The sequence below is a fragment of the Cyprinus carpio genome, chromosome A4 (genome assembly GCF_018340385.1).
Source record: "Cyprinus carpio isolate SPL01 chromosome A4, ASM1834038v1, whole genome shotgun sequence".
Classification (NCBI taxonomy): domain Eukaryota; kingdom Metazoa; phylum Chordata; class Actinopteri; order Cypriniformes; family Cyprinidae; genus Cyprinus; species Cyprinus carpio.
In genome coordinates this window covers 1,391,318-1,411,767 of record NC_056575.1, presented here as the reverse complement: position 1 = coordinate 1,411,767, position 20,450 = coordinate 1,391,318, and the positions used below count along the sequence as shown (strand labels likewise).

General features: G+C 33.1%; 1 protein-coding gene across 2 annotated transcripts in view; it reads left to right on the top strand.

Annotated features, from left to right (window-relative positions):
* Positions 1-3,152: 3,152 nt before the first annotated feature.
* Positions 3,153-20,450, top strand: part of LOC109091757 (myotrophin) — a 35,939-nt gene continuing 18,641 nt past the window's right edge. Inside the window, exons 1-5 of one of the 2 annotated variants that reach the window (XM_042737821.1) lie at positions 3,153-3,308; positions 3,502-3,578; positions 8,487-8,600; positions 10,438-10,521; positions 18,000-18,140. In XM_042737821.1, the coding sequence (XP_042593755.1) occupies positions 3,507-3,578; positions 8,487-8,600; positions 10,438-10,521; positions 18,000-18,086 (357 nt within the window). In that variant the 5' untranslated portion in view covers positions 3,153-3,308; positions 3,502-3,506 and the 3' untranslated portion in view covers positions 18,087-18,140. The remainder of the gene's footprint in view (positions 3,309-3,501; positions 3,579-8,486; positions 8,601-10,437; positions 10,522-17,999; positions 18,141-20,450) is intronic. The other variant, XM_042737811.1, reaches the window with a different exon arrangement.

The following is a 20,450-nucleotide window of genomic DNA, read 5'->3' as shown; positions in this document are numbered from 1 at the left end:
ACATTCAAAAGTAACACTGTTACAATGTTCTCAAAATTATGAAATGGAATGTTCCCTTAACATTTGTATAACCACGAAAGAACATTTCTTAAACGTTTTGAATGTTCAGAGGACATTCAGAAATAATGTTTTCATAACCTAATGGGAATGTTAGAAAAACAACGTTTTTTTTTTTTTTTTTTAAAGTTGCCCAGGTAACAAATTTAGGTAATAAAAACATTGTGGGAACATTGTAGTTTCTAAAATATTGAAATGTCCAGTTTTTTTAAAGGTTACAAAAACATTTCTTACAACATTCTACCAACTTTATATTCACTTAAGGTATAATATTATTTGAATGTTTATTTTTAATGTTCTAAGAATGTTATAATGTCTGGTTTTCGTGATTATAACATTATTTAAAGGTTACAAAAATGAATGTTCATCAAGTACAAATAACATCAAGATGTTCCGAAAATGTTATTCTATAGAGATTTTTTTTCTCAGCATTATGAGAACGTAATATCAAATAATAATTAAGTTGAAAGAACATTTCATAAACAGTACTTTAAAAACAATTTGTCCTAACATTTATATAACTTGTCAAAAACATTAGAGAAAGTTATGAAAACTAGCTAAACAACACAGTGATTATTTCATTAAATGTTATTCTGTTGGGCTTTATTGTCATTTTGTCATCATACCAAGGTTTCCCAGCATGATGAGAAGCTATAATAACTTTAAAATCAAAAAACAAAAAAATTACATCACAAAAAAAAAACAAAAATGCTAATGTGTGATTCAAAATAACTTAAAATAAGTAGATATTTATTTATATACAAATAATCACAGAACTGTGAACATACAAATGTGTTGTTAAATTATTGAAATATTAAGTTACAATCACAGACAATATTTTAGGACAAAGGTGTTTGGCTGACAAAAGAAGTTTGTCAATCTCTGGATTGCAGTATGTGTGTTTATTGCAGATGTTTTAATTGCTTGCTGCTTCTCATTTTCCCAGAATTCCCGTCTAAAATGCTTGTGTTCCGGTGCTTTTTGGACATAATTACAGGAAGACACGCCTAAGATTTCCTCTGAAGTTTCTCCTGTGTTCGTCCCTCTGGATGAAGCACGGTTAAGAGCGGATGAAAACGTGTCTTATGGTTGTTACTTATTTTCATCTGGAGATGTTATGTGCTCAGTGTGATCTTCAAGCAGAGAAGTCTGATGATCTCTCACACTGTTAGACACCAGCATGAGTTCATATGGTACCTTTGTTGTTTTTAAGGCAAGTTACTAAATGCAAAAATGTGATTTTTGGCATTTTGGCTTTTCATAATGTGTAGTTCCCCAGAAGTGGAAAGAAAATATCCACAGTACACATTTAAGTGTATGTTTTATTGCTCTTTATCTTTTTGCATTTGTAGATTTCAGTAATAAAGCTGAGATTTTTTTCCCTCTACTTTGGCTACATCCACCAAACTTTATTCCTATCTATATTCTGAGGGGTTTGTTCATACATCCTTCACACTTATTTATCGAACAATCCTAAAAACATGATGATTTTTATTTCTTCCTGACTGTTAGTATTTTCTGATTTATGGAGTGCTAAAAAAAAAGAAATCTAATATACCCACAGTAAAGACATTCAACTCTAATCTCAACAAAATCAAACAAGAATTTTGAACTCGGCTTTATCCAGTGTTTAGATTTCTGTTCTGGAAATGTATGCAAATTAGTGCATATTTGCTTAGATAATGCTAAATTTGTATATGTAAACATTAACATTTCAGAAAACTTTTAATACAAGAAAGTTAGCAAATTTTAATGGTATCAGTATAGTGATAACTACTAGTTACTTTGTTTCTATATTCACTCATGGTGTGTCCTTAACAAAAATATATTCTGAGAACATTTCACTGAAGTTCTCATTATGTAAACATTATTTCTGAATGTTTAAAAACACCCCCCTTTTTTATGGTTATATGAATTTATGGGAACGTTACATTTTATCATTGTGCACGGGGAATGTTACTTTCTCTGAACATTCCGTAACAAGTAGTAACATTAAAAAAAAAAAAAAAAAAAAAAAAACATTAGACGAATGTCCAACTGAAATATGTCAGAAAAATGAAAAATGTAAACACTCTACAGTATATTCAAGGCCATCTTAAAGTTATGATCAACGTTTTTCAGTAACGTTAATAGAACGTTCATGTAACGTTATCTGGTCTTTGATAATGTTCTCAAAACTTTAGCACAAAAACATTACTTGTGCATCGTTCAAGGAACGCTTTTCCTGAAACATTTTATTTGGACGTTCAGGTGATATTTTAATGTTACTACGTGTTTCAGAACGTTCAGAGAACATTCAAAAGTAATACTTCCATAACGTTTGTGAAATGGACTGTTCCCTTATTGGTCACACCCAAGAAATTTTTATTTTTATTTTTAACATTTATAAAAAACTAGATGTTTTGAACGTTCAGAAAACGTGCGCACGTGTTTTATAACTTAATGGGATCATTAGCAAAACGTTCTTGGAACGTTTTTCGTTACCTGGGAAATGCATTCACAACCATTAAAAAGCGTGTATTTTTGAAACACCACAGATAATAATAATAAAACATTACATGCAAATAAAGCTACATCTAACAAGTAATAATAGCCTACCACTAGACAGTAGGCTATTGTTTATGAAATTAAATAGATTTACCACCCTGCAGCACCTCCAATCATTATATTAGTCTGAATAGCAAATCCTCCTCCTCATAATGAATTTAAACTGAGTTTAACTTGAGTCATTAATCTCTGATTTATGAAGAATACTCTTCAAACTGAACATTAATATGTCCCATCCGTGCCATCTCTTAACTTAATATATATGTTATTATTATTAACAGTTGGATTCTATTAATGTGCTGTATTTTATTTATATATTTATAATTTATTATGCACAGCAAGCGAGGTGAGTAAGCAGACTCTTATTTTGAAATGACGCTGGCCAAGTTTATGCCATTTGATTTATCCCTGTTAGTAATTATTGATTTATTCCTACTATTATTTGTAAGATATTTAATCCCGTACTATTACTTTCTCAAATGTGTGTGTCGTTTGCTTATTCCATTTGCATTGTTGTAATTTTATTTCCGTTTTATCGAGCCAGATCTGAGCTGGTGGGTGTGGACGGGGACTCTTATTCTGAAGTGTGTGTAGGCGCTGGTGTGATAGCGGAAGTTCGTGCCGCTGATAGCTGCAGTTCAGGCGGATCCCGTCAGTGTCTGATCACAAACTTTCTGTCAAACCCGAAAAACACACGGAATCCGGTGAGTGACCCGCGAAGCTGCTCCACACACCCGTTAAACAGTCGAAGGATTATAATGACAACCGCAGCGCAGACGCGGGACGGTTTACGAGCGGAGGCCTATAATACTGTGTGTGTGTGTGTGTGTGTGTGTGTGTGTGTGTGTGTGTGTGTGTGTGTGTGTGTGTGTGTGTGTGTGTGTGTGTTTGTTTCAGGTGACATGGGGGATAAGGAGTTGATGTGGGCTCTGAAGAATGGAGAGCTGGATGAGGTGAAGGCTCTGCTGGTGAAGGTGAGAAACACACAAACACACACACACACACACACACACACACACACACACACACACACAAACACACACACACACACACACACACACACACACACTCTTCATGTCATCACACAAACTCACAAACGAGTCCAAACAGGTTTCTAGACCCTCACAGTACAGCTCTGTGATGCTATCCTGCTGTTTTTAATGTGTTCAGTGTCTCTGAATGATCTGCACAGACTCATATTAAGACACTGCACGGTTTCTCAATGAATTCCATTGTGACACCTGAAACAAAAAGCTTTTTTTTTTTTTTCGTTGTTGTTGACAAGGCAGGTTATTGCAGCACGCACAAAACAATAACAATTACTTTCTCTCTCCGAAGCACAACCTGAAATGATCAAGAATGACCCACTCCAAACACCACCGATAGCTCATCTATAAAACTATTTGAAAGCGCGGGGAATGAAAGAAAGTTCAAGTCTTTTGTTTTGGTTTTGGGCGTGACATGTTTCCTATCGTGGTATGTTCCAGAAACCAGTATAACATCGTGGTACTTGGCGGTAAAAGCAACAGGTGGATGTTTTCAAGAAGATTTTCAATCTGAACCATGTTTGATACAGTAAAACAATTAAAGTCAACATGAAAGACTTCACAACCTATTCTATCTATCTATCTATCTATCTATCTATCTATCTATCTATCTATCTGTGTCTGTCTATCTATCTATCTATCTATCTATCTATCTATCTATCTATCTATCTATCTATCTGATGATTTCTATCTATCTATCTATCTCTATCTATCTTTCTATCTGTCTATCTATCTATCTGATGATATCTATCTATCTATATCTATCTTTCTATCTGTCTAGCTGATGATTTCTATCTATCTATCTATCTATCTATCTATCTATCTTTCTATCTCTATCTATCTATCTATCTATCTATCTATCTATCTGATGATTTCTATCTATCTATCTATCTATCTATCTATCTATCTATCTATCTATCTATCTGTCTAGCTGATGATTTCTATCTATCTATCTATCTATCTATCTATCTATCTATCTATCTATCTCTATCTATCTATCTATCTATCTAGCTGATGATTTCTATCTATCTATCTATCTTTCTATCTCTATCTATCTATCTATCTATCTATCTATCTATCTATCTATCTTTCTATCTCTATCTATCTTTCTATCTATCTAGCTGATGATTTCTATCTATCTATCTATCTATCTATCTATCTATCTATCTGTCTAGCTGATGATTTCTATCTGTCTATCTATCTATCTATCTACTAACCCATCATCTATCTATCTATCTATCTATCTATCTATCTATCTATCTATCTATCATCTATCTATCTATCTATCTATCTATCTATCTATTAGGGCTGTGCAAAAAAATCGAATGCTATTTTCATGTGCATCTCTTCAGTAAAGGCGCTCCTGTGATTAGTAGTATATCTCCAGCACGTGCGTTCAGATCAGGGTTGCCAGGTTTTCACAATAATTCCTGCCCAATTGCTTCTCAAAACTAGTCCAAAACTAGCCCAGTCGCGTTTCCAGGAGGTTCCCCGATAAAAATGTATCCCGGGGTTAAAATACATGTTTTTTGGCAGGGTTGCCTTGGTAAAATTCACATTTCATCAACCAAATATCATGTTATTGGTATTGGGGTCGCTTCAACCCGTGGACATGAAAAACCGCAGACTTGGCAACACTGGTTGGCATTTACTACACAGAGCCGTAATTCACTGACAGTCTACACAAAATCGATTTTAAAATCGCAGGCGATTCTTTGTAGCTTGTCGGTGGACTACGGCTCTGTGTAGTAAACGCCGCTCCACCTGAACCAGTGTTGCCAAGTCTGCGGTTGTTTTTCATGTCCACGGTTTGAAGCGACCCCAATACCAATAACATGATATTTAGCCCTTAAAATGTGAATATTACCAAGGCAACCCTGCCAAAAAACATATATTTTAACCCCGGGATGCATTTTTATCGGGGAACCTCCTGGAAACGCGACTGGGCTAGTTTTGGACTAGATTTGAGAAGCAACTGGGCAGGATTTGTTGTGAAAACCTGGCAACCCTGATCTGAACACACGTGCTGGAGATATACTACTAATCACAGGAGCGCCTTCACTGATGAAAATCGCATTCGATTTTTTGCACAGCCCTACTATCTATCTATCTATCTATCTATCTATCTATCTTTCTATCTTTCTATCTATCTTTCTATCTATCTATCTATCTATCTATCTATCTATCTATCTTTCTATCTTTCTATCTATCTTTCTATCTATCTATCTATCTATCTATCTATCTATCTATCTATCTATCGCTTGTTTGTTTTTGTATGTTTTTTTGTTGTTTCAAAGAACTCCCGAAGCATTACCCAATAGGAAACGAGGAACTGATGATGTCATCAGAAATAGAACGTCGGTTCCGAGGTGCAGCGTGATTTTAATCTTTAATGGCTATTTTATCTCAGATCATGAAGACGAACGTGTGTTTCTCTGCGACGACGATTTGGTCTCGTCGTGGTGATTTAAATGAATCGTAAGTGTTATAGACGTCATTTTTGTTCTTGTTAAAATCGACAGGTGGATGTTTTTAAACGATGTTTATTTTCAAAATGGCATCAGTCAGTTGTCAAGTGCTTTATCTGATCATGATATGTTTTTTTTCCCTTGGCATTTTTCGAAATATGAAGTAGGTACCATGGTATATAAATATAGTTATCATGCAGTACTGTGGTATTACTGTTCTGTGCGGAGGTTGTTTACGGTTTAAAGACGTTCAGCTAATGTCACACACACACACATTCTGAGCTGTAGGTCATCTGTTAAAGTGTGTATCCTGTGTCACAATATCACCTTGTGTAACTATACACACACACACACAGACCCCAGAGGAGTGTGTGTGTGTGTGTGTGTGCTGAATAATAGCTTGTGTTCCGGAGTTCCTCCTCGTCCTCTGATATAATGGGACCGCGTGTGTGTGTGTGTGTGTGTGGTTTGAGGATGTGGGCAGGAAACCGCAGGTGCTTTGAGCTCCAGCTTCTGAATGGCGAGTCGTGTGGTTTCATTTCTGTCAGCCTCAGAATCTCTCACCTTCATCACTTTACAGCGTCACTTTAACCCATCAGATGCAGATCTGGAGCCGCTCATTGAGTGTTGAGCGTTCTGTCGTATGTGTGTGTGTATTGGGTGTGTGTATGTGTGTGTGATATGTTTAGCTCGGCGGTCTACCTCAGTTCACACTCGCAGCAGGTTCACATGATGGTTTGCTGTGTGAATGTGCTGCTCATCGTCAGACTCGAGCGATTAAACCCTTGAGGTTCGTGTTAAATACTAACAGCCAGAAACGACACACAGTGGAGTGATTATTACACAACGAAAATATTAATTGCACAAATAGTGTAAAAAACAAACAAACGTAGTGAAATCAGTGCTTCCATGAGAAATATATTTATTTTAATGAAATAAACATAATCTGAACAATTGAATAAGGTTTAATATATGACTTCAGATGATCAGGTTGTATGTGTGTTTTGTGATTTTATTGATTTAATAATCGTCTATTTATGTCTTATACTGCTTCAAATTATGAAACATTTGAGATTAAAACAAAACACTCCTACATTATATTATTAAAACTAAATATAAAAAAATAAATATAAATAATAAACAATTCAAGCACACTACAGTATGTGACTAGAGGCAGTTTGCCTTAATATAAAGTATGAGATGGAGGTAATTATTGCATAATATTCAGTATTTTTATAATGATAAACTCTTTATATAATATTTAATATTCAATATTATTTATAATGACTGAAGTATCTTTAATCATATAAACATATTTTAAATGTTATATAATTGTATTGGATATTAAATTATTCAATAGCCTATATAATTATATTGAATAATATATATTATTAAATTCTAATTAATGATGAACCCTAACCCCATTAATGAAATTAAATATTGTCATAATAATTTATTTCATATTCAGTATTATTTACGATAATTAAAGCATCCTAAATCATACAAAAAAAGTTATATAATTATATAGAATAATTCAGTATTCAACATAATTATATAATTGTTGAATAATAAATGTTATTTAATATTTAGTGTTATTTATTATTGACTAATGTATCCTAAATCATATTCAAAAAAATATATAATTCTATTGAATTATTAAATATTTAATATAATTATATTAAATAATATATATTATTAATCAGTACTACCTAATGATGAACCCATACCCCGTTAAATGATGTAATTTGTTATAATATAAATTAAGAAACTACTTTACTAATGATATTGAATAGTATAATCTTTAATAATAATAAATATAATATTCAATATTAATATGTGATCCTGGACCACAAAAGCAGCTGCTTTTGTCTCTGGGGAATATTTGTAGCAATAGCCAAAAATACATTGTTTGGGTCAAAATTATTGATTTTTCTTTTATGCCAAAAATCATTAGGATATTAAGTAAAGATCATGTTCCATGAAGATATTTAGTAAATTTCCTACCGTAAATAAATCAAAACTTTTTTTTGATTAGTAATATGTATTGCTAAGAACTTCATTTGAACAACTTTAAAGATGATTTTCTCAATATTTAGATTTTTTTGCTCCCTCAGATTCCAGATTTTTAAATATTGTCCGATCCTAATAAACCATACATCAATGAAAAGCTTATTTATTCAGCTTTCAGATGATGTATAAATCTCAATTTAAAAAAATTGACCCTCATGACAGGTTTTGTGCTCCAGGGTCACATACATATATAATGACTGTAGTATCCTTACAGTAAATGTAGTATCCTGTCCTCATGTTAGATCTGGAGTGGTATGTGTTCTTGTATTGTAACGGTGTGCTGTGTGTTGTTGTGCAGGCTGAGGATGTGAACAGGACTCTGGAAGGAGGCCGGAAGCCGCTTCATTACGCTGTGGACTGCGGTCAGGCCGAGATGGTGGAGTTTCTGCTGTCTAAAGGAGCCGATGTGAACGTAAGTGTCCTCCAGTGCTGTGTGTGTGTGTTTAGATGACTATCGGCTCCAGACAGTATGTAAATGTTTAATGTGAGGAGTCACTGGAGCAGTTATTACTCGCTCAAACGTGATAGCATCAAACCAGCAGCCTGTGATTCACGCTCTCCTCCCATCAGCAGGTCCACTTCTGCTAAATTAAAGCAGAAAACAGCTATTTTAAATAGTAATAATATTTCACAGTGTTACTGTTTTTACCGTGTTTTTTGATCAAATGAATGCAGCCTTGGTCATAAGTGTCAATTTTTTGAAATTGAGATTTATATATCATCTGAAAGCTGAATAAATAATCTTTGCATTGATGTGTGGTTTATTAGGAGGACAATATTTGTCTGAGATACAACTATTTGAAAATCTGGAATCTGAGGGAGCAAAAAAATCTAAATATTGAGAAAATCATCTTTAAAGTTGTCCAAATGAATTCTTAGCAATGCATATTACTAATCAAAAATAAAGTTTTGATATATTTACAGTAGGAAATTTACTAAATATCTTCAAGGAACATGATCTTTACTTAATATCCTAATGATTTTTGGCATAAAAGAAAAATCGATAATTTTGACCATACAATGTATTTTTGGTTATTGCTACAAATACACCCCAGAGACTTTACTCCAGGGTCACATTTATGACCCCAAACTTTCTGACCAGGTGCACGTGGTATCACATATTAATAATATAACATTTTTAGCATTTATTGTTATTTTTAAAATGGTTTATAGATTAAATATCAATCTATTTGGGATAATCCCGAACAATTAAATACTGCATACAAATATGTGAGTTTAACGCAAAAGACTCCTGAATTATAATTAATAAAACAATGTAATATGGAATTACAATTTATTCATCACAACCATTGTGTATCATTGAGACACTTTTGTTAGTTTTTCATACTTTTCATTTTAATTTTAAAGTTTATTTATTTTTTCAATTAATTATTTAAAGGTTAAATATTAATCTTTTGTGTATATTCAGGGATAATTCTGTGAAATGAAATGCTGCAAAAACAACTTCATATAATGAAATATTTTAAGGCAAAAGAAAAAAAACGGCGAAATTATAATTTTTTTATATTATATAATGTAGGATTATAATAAATTATATTTTTATACATTTTTAGTAATTAAGATTTGTTCTGCTTATTAAAATTACAGTGTATTAAATAAATATTTAATTATATTTTACTTGTTTAGGAGTATAATGTAATGATTTAAAATAAAAACTTTATGAAATAAAGAAATTATGCCTTTTAGTTTCCTTAATTTAAATAAAATTATTTAAATTCATTTTAAATTTAATTTAATTCAAATAAATTATTTTTTATTTAAATGTCACAATATTTAAATTTAAATAAAATAAAAAAAATCTTAAAAATGTCAATAAAAATAATAATTTATTTGAATTAAATTTAAAATGAATTTAAATAATTTTATTTAAATTAAGGAAACTAAAAAAAAAAAAAAAAACATTTATTTCAAGTAACAAAAATGTTTTATGATTTTAGTTTTAGTTGTATAATATAATTATAATTACTCTGAGTTGAACTAAAGCACCCAACATCACTCACTTTTCTCTCTATGGCTTCGTCTCTGTCCCATCATGAGATCTCTCTCTCTCTCCAGGACAGAAATAGACAGGTTTCCCTGCGAACGGGGAAATGCTCGCGAGATAAGAGACTTCTGAAGACGCCTGATAACCCAGAGTCTGATTCATAGAGCGCCTCAGAGATAATTACACTAAAGTGCTCAAGGCTTTGTATGTTCATGTGTGAGTTCTGCTGTGTTTTTCTCGACAGGCTCCAGATAAACACGGCATCACCCCGCTGCTGTCCGCCACTTACGAGGGTCACGTGAGCTGCGTGAAGATTCTTCTAGAAAAGGTACTGATGCATTCGCACGTCCTCTGTGTGTGTATGTGAGATAGAGGTGGGCGGCTGAGTGAAATCTCACATCACAGTGTGATATAATAGATGACAGTAATGCTATATATCACAGTTTTCCAATGGAAACTCAACAAAAATGGTTTATAGTTTAAATAACAAATAATCACATAAATAATCTGTGCATATTGTGGGATAATCCAGTGATTCACATTATTTTCTAAATAAAAGATTTAAACAGCTTTACATTATAAAAAAACACTCAAGTTCAAAACAAAAGACTCCTAATTAAATCATACTAATACACACATAACTAATCGTAATTAAAATTATGTAAATAATGTAATAAATAAGATTAAATAAAATAATAATATTACAAATATTTAATTATTTTACTTGTTTAGAATTCTAATTTAATAATTAAAAAAAATAGCCAAGACTCTTAAATTATATAATTAAAATTATTTAAATAATATAACATTATTTAATAAATTCTACACTGTAAAAAGAAAGGAGGGAAAAAGGGAAAATATACTGGTAATTATTTTATGTTTAAAAAGATTAAATAAAAGAATAATATAAAAATATTTAATTATATTTTACTTGTTTAGAATTATAATTTAATCATTTTAAAAAAAAATAGCCAAGACACTTAAAAATATATAATTAAAAATTAATTAAATAATATATAACATTATTTAATAAATGCTACACTGTAGAAAGAAAAGGGGGAAAAGGGGAAATATACTTGTAATTATTTTATGTTTAATAAGATTAAATAAAAGAATAATATAAAAATATTTAATTATATTTTACTTGTTTAGAATTATAATTTAATCATTTAAAAAATAGCCAAGACACTTAAATTATATAATTAAAATTATTTAAATAATATAACATTATTTAATAAATGCTACACTGTAGAAAGAAAAGGGGGAAAAGGGGAAATATACTTGTAATTATTTTATGTTTAATAAGATTAAATAAAATAATAATATTAAGAATATTTAATTATATTTTACTTGTTTAGAATTATAATTTAATCATTTTAAAAAAAATAGCCAAGACACTTAAATTATATAATTAAATTATTTAAATATTATAACATTTAATAAATTCTACACTGTAGAAAGAAAGGGGGGGGGGGTTATACATATAAAACACACACATTAATATAGCACATTGTGCCCTAGATTTGTTTTTACAGTGAGTGTGTGTTGAAAATAAAAAACAGCCGATATAATCACGCTTATGACATGCGTCTGTTGAAATCTATGTTAGAGTGACCGGTTGTTTAATGTCCCTGCTGCACCTAATAAACAGCCCTCCTCATGTTGACTTGTTTAGGACACGTCCTGCTCTGAGTGTTCACTGCTGCTCATGTTCACATGTAAACACAAGCGCTCAGGATCTCTGCTGGCTGCACAGTTCTGCTCTTGTGTTGTGTTTATTGTGTTAGCGTCCAGTGCTGCTGCTGTGCGTTCAGAGAAAGAGCTTTTGTTTGTGGGTTTTAAAGCTGAAAGCGTCTGAACGCGGCTGTAAACAGTGACATCCGCAGGGTCAGACGGGGTTATATAATGCAGCACAGCGCTGCACATTCTTCACGGAGAACCCCTTTGAGATGCTCCTGCGGGAGCTGATCGGGCTTTTCACTCGGATCACTCGACGTGTGCAGGGCTTTCTGGAGTCGTCCTGTACTCAAACATGAAGTTGGGGAGGAACTTACTGAAGGGTTTAATCCCTTGTTGAAGAGTCATCAGTAATAGGGCCCTATGAAACTCTTTAAAAAAAATTTTTTTTTTTTTTTTCTAAATTCTATTATTTTTTTGCTTTTGCTTTCTGGACATTTTAATGGTTTTAGTGACCAAAAAGTATGTCTAATTAATTGCAATCATGAATCTTTAATGGTTTGATTAATTTTCGATTAATAACATTTTAATTAAAGCTCTTTTTTTTCAGCTTTTTTTTTTTTTTTTTTTTTTTTTTTTTTTCAATAATAAGGACCTCTGATTTCTTTTATATTCTATTTTTGTTTATTTAAATTTTTCTGGTAATCAGATGAAGGCATAAAACATTATATTAATTTATCTTTTAATCAAATGAATATCATGCCCTTTCGATGAAAACTTGTGATTTTTTTTTTTTTTTTCCCCCTTTAAAAAATACTATTATTATTATCATTTATGTTAGTAGTAATATTATTGTAGCATTGATTTTAATTAATTTCAAGCCATTTTTTCACCATTACTTGTACATTATTTATATATTTCATATGAATGGCATTAAAACAAACAGACAAATCTGGAGACGGTGCGGATCAGATCCGGTGATCTGTGTTTTTCTTGCCATCTGTTGATGTGTTTTTTGTGTTCACTCCCTCACTTTCCCACACTGATGCTCATAAATATAGCAGATGAGAGGAAGAGTCACTCGACTGAAACAGACAGAGAGAGTGATAGAAAAGCACTTCCTCTTTTTTTTTTTTTTTTTTTTTTTTTTTTTTTTTTTTTTTTTTTTTTTTAGTTGTCAGATTCTCTGAACAGGAAGTATAACTTCCATATTCATCTCCAGCATAATCATGTCATTCATTTTATTCTTTAAGAGCTTATATTCTACTTCTATTTCTTTTATTTTCCCCTGAAGTCCACTTAAAACATTTGCCTTAATCATAATTTAAGTTCATTTAGTTTTTTATGATTTCCCTAAAATTAAACTGCTTGTTTTTACTGCTGTATCTTTAAGAACTCGACCTGTTAATGAGCTCTGTGATTGGCTAACCTCCTCGCATATGAAATGAGCCACTACCCACCAAGCTGCTGATTATCCAATACGTGTTGATATGCTAATTAAAGTGCTTAAATATCTAAAATGAGCATAAACTGAAACTAAGAAATAAAAATTTATTTTAAAAAACTATATAGACATCTTATAAATATATATATATAAATAAATGTTTTATTCTGTTAATAACCTTAAAAAGTTTGTCTAAATTTAGTTTTGAATTTTTTTTTTTTTTGGAATGTTCTTAAATATCTTATTTAATTTCTTTTTTAAAATGTAATACCTCAAGTATTTCTTAATTTAATAGGTTAGTTTTTTGTGATCATTCTAAAAATGAAACCTCTGTATCTTTAAGAACTTGACCTGTTAATGAGCTCTGTGATTGGCTAACCTCTTCGCAAATGATTTACAACCCACCAAGCTGCTGAATATCCAATAGCTGTTGATATTCAAATGATATGCTAATGAGCCATGTTTGCAGTTCAGTAGATGATTTGTAAAGAGGAAAGTTTGAATTATGATCATCACCATCTACTTGCATCAAACTTTTATTAATGCTGATATGATTGTTGCATTGAGTTATCATGTGTACAGCACAGGGTCAGTATCTGGATTCATGAGTTTCTACCCAGCGTGCATCAGCACTGACCACAGCGCAGCGAACCAACGACGAGCTGAACAGACGTTTATTATGCGCTGAGAGATGTGAAACTAAAGAATGAAGTGGTGTGTGTTCGGTGCCCGCTGGTGTTTTCTCTGCAAGTGAATGAAGAAATCGATGGCTCCTGAGATGTTTGATGGCCTTGTCTTTCAGCCGCTGAAGCTGAGTGAGTTCAGAGTAAAGCTGTGACTGCAGACTCCCCTCAGACTCTGACCTGTGTGTAAAGAGGAATAATTCAGTCCACATCCACAGTGACGATCAATACGCTGCATCGATCCACCCGCAGGGTAATATTTCTGTAAAGGATTACTCTTGTGTTTGAGGGGCCCCGCAGGTCCGACTCCTGTAGATTATGCATGAGATTCGCTGTTACTCAATAACGGCGTAATCAGCTCTTATTGCTCGGGTGGAAGGCTAATCTGCTGTAAATTGTTCTTTATTTCTTGAATAATGTTGGGTCGTGTGAAAGCTAGCAGAACTTTGACTAACGGTGTGAAGTCTGATTGCTCTGGATGGAACCGCAGAATTGGGGGCCGTTCACACAGAACCTGTCTTCTGACGTGTTTCTCTGAGCTGCTTTATTTGTTGAAGGGAGAAGCAGCACAAGACGTCAATATTTTAGTGCTCGCTTGACTGTAAAACTTACATTTTTCATAGGTTATGAGTAGGGATGTAACGATTCACTCAACTCACAATTCGATTTTTTTTCACAATTTTCTTTACAACATGAGATTGAAGACATTACATGGTAAATGAAAAGACGTCATTTTATTAGGCTATTGCTGCACGTTTCTTTGTGAAATTTAAATATAACAAAGACTAAATTGAAATTAGTCGCACAAATAAAAGAATTCTCTTAATATGACCAAACTAAGGCTTTGACTGTGCTCTTTCCATTTAAAATTGGAGGCAACCACTGGATTTTAATCATGATCCAAACAAAGATGCAGCATGATTAGTTTTTAATCTAAATTAGACTGTATCATGTCTAACTTTAGTTTTGTGAAACTACATAAAACATATCTGAACGAAACTGCAGTCGAGCTGAATGAGACACAGATTCACTCTCTGACAGCAGGTGGCACTGATGAACAGCAGTGATAGTGTTTCCTTGGTTACTACTGTAAACAAACCAGTGCAGCGCTTATGAACTGCAACGATACAGTGTTTCCTTGGTTACTGCTGTAAACAAACCAGCGCTGCACTTGTGAAGAGGAATGATACAGTGTTTCCTTGGTTACCGCTGTAAACAAACCAGCGCTGCACTTGTGAAGAGGAATGATACAGTGTTTCCTTGGTTACTGCTGTAAACAAACCAGCGCTGCACTTGTGAAGAGGAATGATACAGTGTTTCCTTGGTTACTGCTGTAAACAAACCAGCGCTGCACTTGTGAAGAGGAATGATACAGTGTTTCCTTGGTTACTGCTGTAAACAAACCAGCGCTGCACTTGTGAAGAGGAATGATACAGTGTTTCCTTGGTTACTGCTGTAAACAAACCAGCGCTGCACTTGTGAAGAGGAATGATACAGTGTTTCCTTGGTTACCGCTGTAAACAAACCAGCGCTGCGCTTGTGAAGAGCAACGATACAGTAGGCGTTTCTCAATGTCAAGGAAGGATCCTCGGAAGCCAGAATTTCGAGGATGCTACGTCATCGACATCCGTCGAAGGACTGTTCCAAATGTCGAGGAATTTCAATCAAGGACTGAGTCCTTCATTCGAAAAATATCCCATATACAGGAAAGGATGCATATGTGTAGCCTTCGCGCTCTTTGCGCTTTCAAATTACCCACAATCCTATGCGCGCAGCTTTGCTATCTTGTTAAAAAAATTCAAAAATGTCGGACGTTAGCGGAGTTGGAGCGTTAACGGGGCAATATGCTTTCAAATGTAAGTCTATTTACATTACCAACATTTGTTATAACTGTAGTAAATATAAGTAAAATTTAACATTTGAATGCCAGTACAAATTACTACCATATTGATTTTATAAATTATACAAATACAAATTACGTTATTGATGGCTAACTGAACCTGACCTGTCATTTAACAATTGTTAGCTTGGTTGCCGTCACCGGCATTTCTTTTATAAATAACTAGTTAAGTTGTCCAAAGTAATTTAACGTTAATATTATACCATCATACCATTATACCATTCACAGCGTTATTCATAGCTTTCTCTTTATGACTAGTCAAAACTCCATTTAAGTTTTAAATGCTAAAACGGCTTGCGATAAGCACCAAAAGCGGACCTTTTCACTGACGTAATGACGTGCACTTGCTAGCCTGTTCCAATTACGTGTTCTCCGAATGCTAAAGAGGAGCCTTATCTAGCCTCTGAAGGAAGTGACTTGGAAGGACCAGTCCTGCCAAAGAAGCATCCTTGACATTGAGAAACACCTAGTGTTTCCTTGGTTACCGCTGTAAACAAACCAGCGCGTGAACAGCAATGATCCAGTGTTTCCTTGGTTACCGCTGTAAACAAACCAGCGCAGCGCTTGTGAACAGCAATGATCCAGTGTTTCCTTGGTTACCGCTGTAAACAAACCAGCGCAGCGCTTGTGAACAGCAATGATCCAGTGTTTCCTTGGTTACCGCTGTAAACAAACCAGCTCTGTGCTTGTGAACAGCAATGATCCAGTGTTTCCTTGGTTACCGCTGTAAACAAACCAGCTCTGCGCTTGTGAAGAGGAATGATACAGTGTTTCCTTGGTTACCGCTGTAAACAAACCAGCGATGTGCTTATGAACAGCAGTGATACAGTGTTTCCTTGGTTACCGCTGTAAACAAACCAGCTCTGCGCTTGTGAACAGCAATGATCCAGTGTTTCCTTGGTTACCGCTGTAAACAAAGCAGCGCTGCGCTTATGAACACTACTTTAATATGCATCGTACAGAGGCAAGATGAAAAGAAAATACCACGTAAACCTTTCTAAAGACAGTCAGTTCCCCTCAGAGATACATTCATATAAACTCCTACTACAATTGAATTGCAATTTATTTGGCGTCTCAACTGATTTGAATCGCCACATATTTGAATAGATTTTAGACCTGCTTGCAGTTAATCGTTACATCCGTAGTTATGAGAAAACTATTTTTGTCAGGAGTAACTTTCTTTCTCAATGAAATGCTTTTATAGGATGGACACTGAACAAGCAATGCAAATAAATGCAACTTTTTCTTGCTCTAAAATGCAGGCTGTAGCAGCCTGATGATGTGGAAATTTATATAAACTCTCTGGTGAACCCTGACGCCTGGAAGTTGAGATGCACAATTTTTTTTAAAAAAGTGACATGACTTGCTGAATATGAAAGGCTGTGATTTCATTAAATTAATAAAAAATACTAGTATTGTAATTTTACAGTTATACCGAAAAAAACAAGATTTTTAATATTTTATTTAGTGACAACAACAACAACAATAATAATATAGTTATAAATATATAATCACACATTTTTTTTGGACAAATTGTGCAGCTCTACAAACAAGCACATCACACTTGGAGCTTTTTTCCCTTACAATATCACAATTGTTAATTGTTTACCAAAATAAAAACAGTTTTGACTATGAAAGGATTTAATTTTATTTTATTAAATGAATAATATACAAAGAAGCGCTGCAAACCTGGGTATTTTTTAATATTCCGCAATCACAACTATTATCAGAAAAATCACAGAAAATTATTTTGTACAATTTTTTTTTTTAAGATAATAAAATGTTATGTTGTATACCTTAGTGTTGTGTAATAGTGTGGTTGTTTTGTGTACTAGAGCCTTGTGTAACTGTGTGTGTGTGTGTGTGTGTGTGTGTGTGTGTGTGTGTGTGTGTGTGTGTGTGTAAGAATGGTTTGGTCTTGAATCACCGCAGTGTTGTGTAAGTGTGTCTCAATCTCGTCTCAGCGCTCGAATACACACACACACACACACACACCCCGCATGTGAACCTGTGTGTTTATAAGAATGAATGCAAGTGTGTGTGTTTATGTTTCTGCTGCAGGACTTGTGTGTTTTAATCTGTGTGTGTGTGTGTTCCTCCAGGGTGCTGATAAGGAACGGAAAGGTCCGGATGGTCTCAGCGCGTTCGAGGCGGCCGAGAGCGAGGCCATCAGAGATCTACTGAAGTGAGTCGGACGCTGCCGGCAGCGGAGAGGTTCTGACCACAACCACTGGATCCAGCAAAAAAAAAAAAAAAAAAAAAAAAACACACACACACTGTCCGCACCCCTCTGTCTCCACCAGCTCCCCGCTGCTGCAGCTCATCTAGGTTTCCTTTTGTTTTGTTTTCCTCCATGTCTTTTTTATTTGATTTTGGGGAGGGGCTTAATTTCCCCTCTAGTTGATCAGAGTCAGCCATTGGCCGATGGACCTGTCACTCATGCCTCCCATAAGGACCAATGGGAAGTCCTGTCTAACACCACTAAACACATAACTAACACTACAAACTACAGCGAGTGAGCGAGTGTGTGATGATGAGGAATGATAACGTGTACGTTTATTTTTCAGACTGTTAATTAGAAACGAGTGGCTTGTATAGTTCATAAAGTTCTCCTGCCCGAGCTTTCCCTCCTTCAGCTCAACGATGTTTCCGTCGCATTAGATGCTCAAAGAACAAATATTACAGATGCTTGAATCGTTCTGCTGACGCGCACATTTGCTTTAGTGCCCCTTTGATTTTGTTGTTGTGGCAAAAATAAACGGATTCTCAGCTGCTGTGTGCTTGTAGAGTGTTAAACAGGTTTGTTGAAGCCTGTCTGTGTCTCTCTGTCTCCAGCAGGACGTGTCTTACTCTGTCTGGGGACACGTCTCACTCCTGAGATGTCACCCTCTCCAGATTCTCTCACTCTTTTAGGCCGTCTCTCTCTCTTTCTCTCTCTCTCTGTGCATGATGGTGTTTTAGCTTCTCAATAGTCTTGAACTGAAATTCACATCGATCAGCGAATGAGCATTTAAAACATCCATATCTGCTGTTGTTGTGAAAAAGTCCCTTTGAAAACAAAAAAATAAACAAACAAATAAAACTATTTCAAATGATCAGTTTGATTTTGTCAGATTTGTAAAGTTTTATATGTATGTATAATTATGAGTGTGTATATATATATATATATATATATATATATATATATATATATATAGTTTATTATTTAATGCATTAATATTAAATATTATTATTATATATTTATATATTATTTATGTATAAGTAAAATTTTTATTCATATATTTTTGTTGTTCGATGAATAAATATATATATAAATATTGTTTATTGCTATTTAATACATTTAAGTATGCAAGTTATTTTTGTTTATTTTAAATACATTTATGTATATAGTTTATTATTTAATACATTAATATTAAATATTATAATTATATATTATATATTAGTAAAATGTTTCATATATTTTTGTTGTTCAATGAATATATATAAATGAATGTTTTTTAGTACTATTTAATATATTTATATTAAAAATGCATTTAAGTTATTTTTGTTTATTTTGAATACATTTATATGTGTGTATATATGTATACATAGTCCATAATTTAATACATTAATATTAAATATAATTATATATTAATTATAAGTACAATTTTATTCATATATTTTTGTTGTTCGATGAATATATATATATAAATGTTATTTATTACTATTTAATACATTTATATTAAGTATGCATTTAAGATATTTTTTGTTTGTTTTATTTTGAATACATTTATATTATTATATATCAATTATATATAAATATAATTTTATTCGTATATGATATTTGTATTATTGTTTGACGAATATAGATAGATAGCTTAATAACATATACCTATAAATGTGTGTTACCCCTTAAAAATAATTATTTTCATTTATGACAACACTGTTTTTCATTCACTTTTTATATTTACTTTATTTTTCAAGTTCCTTTTTATTTTTTAATCATTAAAATAACTTGTAGCACTTTGCAATAAAGTAGAATTGGCTATATATATATAATTTTACTAATTGTTTTATAAATATTAATGTTAGTTAATGTTGCCTAATGCTGTATTGTAAAGTGTTAAATTTGGTGATATTATCAACACCTGATATAAAAACACTGCAAGTCTATGAGATGTCTTGAGTAATACACTGAAACAAGCGCGTGTGTTGGCAGGGATTTTATTATGAACACACTTGTGGTCACTGTGGGTTTTTTTTTCCTTTAATTAAGTGCTTTTGTTAATTACTGATCCACTCGGTGAGTCTCAGACCTTTGTCACTGTCACAACAGAAAGAAATCAATTACTCAGGTGCTGCACAACTAACCGAAAAATTTCACCGACGGTCTGTGAATATAAAACAGCTACTGTCCGTGAATATAAAACAGCTCGTTTTGATTTGTCTTTAACGGTGAACGTGCTCGATATGTGAAGGGTGGAAGAATCACGATAAACACATCAGTCCGCAAGTCAACATCAAGTCTAAAGGCACTCTGTTTACTGTCTTAATACACATTACCCTGAGCGAAT